The sequence below is a fragment of the Suricata suricatta genome, chromosome 9 (genome assembly GCF_006229205.1).
Source record: "Suricata suricatta isolate VVHF042 chromosome 9, meerkat_22Aug2017_6uvM2_HiC, whole genome shotgun sequence".
In the NCBI taxonomy this organism is placed as follows: Eukaryota; Metazoa; Chordata; class Mammalia; order Carnivora; family Herpestidae; genus Suricata; species Suricata suricatta.
The window spans coordinates 80,422,142-80,427,902 of NC_043708.1; the positions used below are offsets into that span (position 1 = coordinate 80,422,142).

Sequence of the window (5,761 nt, forward strand, 5' to 3'; positions counted from 1 at the left end):
AATCACTATACTGTACACCTGAAACAACTATAACACTGTATGTTAACGATTCTGGAATTTTTACAAAATTTTCATTTGGATGTAGGTAAATATTAAGAAATCTAATAAAGAGAGGTGGTCTAATACCCATCATGCAACTTGCTCTCTTGAAAAAATTAAATATTCTTTTTCCCCTCCCCAGAAAATGTCCAAACCAAAGGGCTTAAAGAAATCCAGAACATTTTTAACTTGGAATCATTATTCCTGCTTTTTTGGTAATATGTTTATCTTAAGGCAGTTAGAGTCTCATTTGGCTATGAGAACTCATTCAAATTTGCTAATGGAACTATGATGTTAAATTATACGGCCAGTTGGGAAGACCACCCATGAGATAACACAACTTTTTATAAAACTGTCAGGTTTTAATTCCAATAACCTAGAACACAGGTTAGTAATCACTGCCACAGACTATTAACAGGGGATGGGAAAAGAAAGAAGATTGGTCAGTGCAGATAAATATAAGTTTAATGATCCATTGTTCTTCACACAGAGAGCTATACAGACTTTATAATCCCAGGATATGCAACCATGCAACACAGACCAATTAGCCAATTCTCAAAGAAACTTCTTACAACTACCCTGTAAGCACTGCAGCTCTTCATCCACCCAAAATGACCCTAATCTCCCAGGAAAAGCTATTGGGGGGGAACCAGGAACCTAGCTCTGCAGCCAAAAGTAAAAACCAAAGGAAAAATAGTAGTTCGGCGGTTAGTTGGTGAAAGCAGGAAACCTGGTGCCCTTCACTGTGCTGCTTTGCTCTTCTTACTCTTGCTCTTTTTGTCCCTCTTCTTCAGCCCATCCATGTTAGCTCTCAATAGGTTTGAGTAAGCCTAAAAGACACACGGCACACACTTAGTGGGAAGAGTAGCAAACTGGTGGAACGGCTGCCTCATTTCCATAATAAATTTAGGGTAGTCAAGTATGAGAAAGCCTACCCACTTGATAAAGCACATAATACCATGGGACACGTGTATACTAGGGAAACCGGTGTAAGAGGAAAAAAATGCACTCTCTCACCTGACAGCAGATTCTGACATTTTTTAAGCAAAAAAGGGAAAACTGCAGGCAATTTCTTGTTTATACTATAGGTAGAGAACATATCTTAAGCCAAAAGCAAACTCTACCTTAAAAAAAAAATAAAACGGAAGACAATACCAGTGTTGAAAGCAAAATTCAGAGCCTGGCAGTTCTACTCAAACTACTGGCAAAACCTAAGAAATATCATTCTTAACCCAGTGTTCCATTTGTACTCATCCTTGCCCTGAGAAAGGGCATACAGAAAACATCAGAAACTCACCATCTGAAACTTGTTCACTTCTTTGGAGCTCACCTGGAAAAGGGAAGAAAAAAAAGGCCCACCCTTATTACTCATATAGGAATCCTCTGTCTCACTCCAGGCAACAACTCATGAAACTCATTAAAACAAGGTAACATAGGGACACCTGGGTGGCTCAGTCGGTTGCGTTACGACTTCGGCCCAGATCATGATCTCAGTTTGTGGGTTTGAGCCCCGTGTCAGGCTCTGTGCCAACAGGTCACAGCCTGCTTCAAATTCTGTGTCTCCCTCTCTCTTTGCCCCTCCCCTACTCACACTCTCTCTCTCTCTCAGAAATAAACAAACATTAAAAAAAAAAAAAAAAAAAACCATAACATCATAATCTCTAAGAAACCTCCAACTTTAGGGGTCATGATACACCAATGGCTATTTTTCTATTCTACTTTGCCAGATAAAGAAGCGAAGCAGTTCTGCACTTTTTTCCACCTGAGAACTGTACCAGGATGAGAAAGAGGTACAAGGGAGCTCCTAGGGAAGGTATGCTTCTTCCCCCTGACATTTCTTACACGCATGGCACTGACTTTCTCCCTGAATTCTAGAGATGTCAGAAAACTTTGTTTTCAACTTCTGTGCCAGATCCATTAAACTACTCTCTCCCCATCTTATTTTAAACCTACATCGATTAATTCAGCCCTATTTAAATAAAATGCAAGCTACCACAACAGAAATTCTACTTCTGAAGATTCCTAAGGTTTTCCCAGTTCATGTACCAGAGTTTATTTTTTATAAATAAAGTTTGCTTTAGTATAAAAGTCCTCTCAAGATAACTGACAAAGTGAAACTTATCAACCAATTAAGTCTACACTCTCCTGAAGATCCTATACGGATGTAATTGAAGGGCAGGGTGGTTCTGCCCCAGCAAAGGAGAGTATTCATTCAGAACCCAGGAAGTCTTGTTGCTACATATTTGCTAAGTCAACCAAACCACAAATACAAGGGAATAAATAGTCAGCTTAAAAGTCAAATCATCTGGTACCAAGAAACTGTTCATTGGAGGCCCAACACAGTAAGGGAGTTAGGCATCAAACTTTTATGCCAATTCCTGCTTACAATGTCACTACTACAAGTAAAGACCGATCTGATAATTTTATCTCCATAATAACTTCAATAGAGCAAGTGTCTGACCTTTTCAATGTAATTTTGCTCTTGAATTTCCTACTGCTAAGGCAATTAAAGAAGGCCCACATCCCAAAACAGCTGGGGAGCTAAACACTTACAAGCCTCTATTTAAAACAAAAACAAAAACCTGGTTCAGATATGCCCCATCCTCAGTGAAGTTCCAAGTCTTCTAACTCCAAAACTGTAGTACCAGGAATCCAACTCACCACGGTGCTGATCTTCTTTTTCCCATCAGTAGCTCTTAACAGACACTTGTTGTCGGAGGGCTCAAAGCCCTCCACAGAACCTTTCCTTGGAATTGGTTTCGTTCGACCGTCATCTGCATGAAAAATACATCCTGATGAACACAGCCGCAGACGTTAACGGGCAAACCAAAAGTGAGTAGGGAAGGCATACGAAGACGATACCTAATTCACCTCCACTGCTCTAGTTCTGATAACTACATCACCCGCTATCACCAACAGTTTAACAGTTTGGCCAAACCTTGGGAAATACTCGCTACTTCCACGACGGGGACATACTAACAGAAAAACAGATTAAATCTCACTAATGGCGGGGTTTGGAATCCTTGACCAACAACAACAACAACAAAAAATTAAAAAAAAAAAAACCCCACCCCTCTCTGCTCTGGGCAACTGTAACCAGAACCAGCTCGGGTGGCTAAATGCTGGGGGTTGCATGCACCACAACCCTTAAGGCTCCCGCCCCTCAGCCCTGAGTATGCACAGTACAGGAAAAGGAAGGGAGGGAAGGGATGCGCGGCAGATCGACGCCGCCGCCCTCGGCTCCCGAAACTGAGAACACCCGGCACCCCGGCCCGGGGCATCGCTCGGACTCCCAGTTTCTTTCTGGCCTTGCCGCGTCGACAGCTACTTACACTTCTTCAAGGTGATGAACACGCTGCCCGACAACCGGCACTTCTGGAAGAGTCTGGTCAGCTCCGTCAGGAACTGGAACACAAGCCAGGCCCCGTTAAGCAGTCCCAAATCCTCTCCCCGTTAAGTCACAGTCCCTCCCGCGGTAGGAGACAGGGGCCCCGAGCTAAGACCCAAATTACATCTGTTCCTCCGCCAGCCAGCTCTGGCTTTACCTGCTCGCTCTCCAGCAGCACCATTACAGCGCCGCTAGCTCCCCTGCGTCAGCATAAGGCCCAAGGAATTGAAGCCGGAAGCTACCCCCAGGCTGGGCGGGACTTCCGCTATTAGGTCTCAACTCTCTTCCACCAATCCCTGCCTCTGTCCTCGGCGCTCCCTCCGCCCGCGCCTGCGCTCTGGGACGCCGCTTCCTTCCCCGTAGAAGAACCAGCCACAGGGGACTTGGGAGTCGGAGATTTCAGTGACCAGGAGTTCTCAGTCTGGTCACGAACCCGGAATAGGGATTTGAAGGAAACATGTAGTTTTGTATATTCAGTGTATGTTGAGCAAATTACATGACAGTTCAGTGCTTCAGTTTCCTCAGCCTGTAATAATGGTATCCAATTCACAGTATGGTTGTGAAGAGTAAATGAGTTTATTGGAATTTACCAGAAATAGTGCTGGCACCCAGAAAGTGCTTGAGAAGCATTAGCTGTTTTTTGTTGTTATTGTTTCCATTATCATTGTCATTATAATAAATTCCCATGGCGGTCCTCTGAGAACTCTCCCTCTACTCTGATCCTGCTGGGTGGCCCGAAAGCCTGACCCCAGCTCTAGCCTGAGGGACTGGAGCCCAGTCTTGGTTTTACCTCTGAATTCAGTCAGGAGACCTGCATTCCAGGCCTTGTTCTGCCAGTAGCCAGCCTGAACCTTAGGCCCTCTGTGAAGTCAATCATTTAATCATTATACAAGGGGGCAGTTACTGAGGGCCTCCTGCCTATGCCAAATACCATTGTAGGGCTTGGGGATTCAGCAAGTTAAGCTAAGTTCCTGGTTTCCTGGAACTTGGGTTAAAAAAGTAGGCAGGAAATAAGTAAGAATAGCTTCAGATAATGAGTGCTGTGAAGACAGCTCACCAGGGTGATACAAATAAGAGTGAGGTTGGGGTCAGGGAAATCTCTTAGAGGAGAACTTTGAGCCAAAAGCTAAAGAGAACAGCCATTCAAAGATCTGGGGACAGAGTGTTTCAGACACAGAGAAAGGCTAGTACAGAAGCCCCAACAAGGAAGCAAACTGCCCTGTGTCCACAAGGAGGAGTGAACAAATATGGAGAAGTTGGAGAGATTGCAGGTGACCAGCTCATATAGGACCTATGGCTATGTAAGTTTGGATTTTGTTCCAAACACAAAGAGAAGCTTCTTGTTAAGGAAGTTTTAAAGAGGACAGTGACAACTTGATTTACATTTTAAAAGATTCCCATTTCACCCCACCCTCCATCTGTGGTATGGAAGGACAAGGCAGGAAATGGGGACCAATTAGAGGGTCATTGCTGCTGTAACAAAGCACCACAAACTTAAACACCTAAAACACAAATTTGCTCTTTTATAGGTCCAGAGGTAAGGAATCTAAAAAATCAATGAGTCTGCAAGGTTGGGTTTCATCTGGAAGCTTCAGGGTAAAATCTATTTCATTGTCCTACCAGAAGCCACCTTCATTCCTTGGCTTGTGGACCCTTCCTTGTATCATTACAACCTCTTACTTCTAGTACATCTCCTATGACTTTGATCCTACTGCCTCTCCCTCTTATGGGGAACTTGAAATTACATTGGCTCTTTCTAGATAATCTCCCCATCTCAAGATCCTTAATTTTGGGGCGCCTGGGTGACTCAGTTGGCTGAGCAACCGACTTCAGCTCAGGTCATGATCTCATGGTTCACGGGTTCAGGCTCTGTGCTAACAGCTTGCTCAGAAGCAAGCTAAGAGCTTGCTTTGGATTCTGTGTCTCCTTCTCTCTCTGCCCTTACCCCATTCGTGTTCTCTCTCTGTCTCTCAATAATAAATAAATGTTAAAAAAAAAAAAAAAGACCCTTAATTTAATCACAGACACAAAGTCCTTTACGGTGTAAAGTGACATACTCACGGCTTCCCCAGTATTGGGACATAGACACGTTTGCTAAGTGGGAGGGGCTACCACAGAGGTTACTGCAAAAGTCAAGGTACTAGCACATTTGCAATCAATTTAGGATATACTTTGAAGGTAAGAGTCAACAGGATTCATGCTCAGTTGGATTTGCAAGGAAAAAAATCAGGAATGACTCAAAGGTGGGTTTTTTAAATGTTTATTTTTAAGAGACAGAGAGGGATAGAAAGAGAGTGCTAGCAGGGAAGGGGCAGAGGGAGAGGGAGACATAGA

At 43.7% G+C, this 5,761-nt stretch overlaps 1 protein-coding gene across 1 annotated transcript; it reads right to left on the bottom strand.

Moving 5' to 3' along the window:
- Window positions 1-482: 482 nt before the first annotated feature.
- Window positions 483-3,695, bottom strand: SRP14 (signal recognition particle 14). Its single transcript, XM_029951236.1, has 5 exons — window positions 3,585-3,695; window positions 3,372-3,444; window positions 2,701-2,813; window positions 1,337-1,369; window positions 483-869 (listed from the first exon to the last, which is right to left on the bottom strand). The coding sequence occupies exons 1-5, from the start codon at window positions 3,606-3,608 to the stop codon at window positions 780-782; spliced, it is 333 nt and encodes a 110-aa protein (XP_029807096.1). The 5' UTR covers window positions 3,609-3,695; the 3' UTR covers window positions 483-779.
- Between the last annotated feature and the right edge of the window lie 2,066 nt (window positions 3,696-5,761).

Coding starts and splice junctions, on each gene's coding strand:
- SRP14 (XM_029951236.1), bottom strand. CDS start 3,608: ATGGTGCTGCTGGAGAGCGAGCAG. Junction 3,445..3,584: donor TGCTGCTGGAGAGCGAGCAG/GTAAAGCCAGAG, acceptor CTTGTGTTCCAG/TTCCTGACGGAGCTGACCAG. Junction 2,814..3,371: donor GTTCATCACCTTGAAGAAGT/GTAAGTAGCTGT, acceptor TTTTTCATGCAG/ATGACGGTCGAACGAAACCA.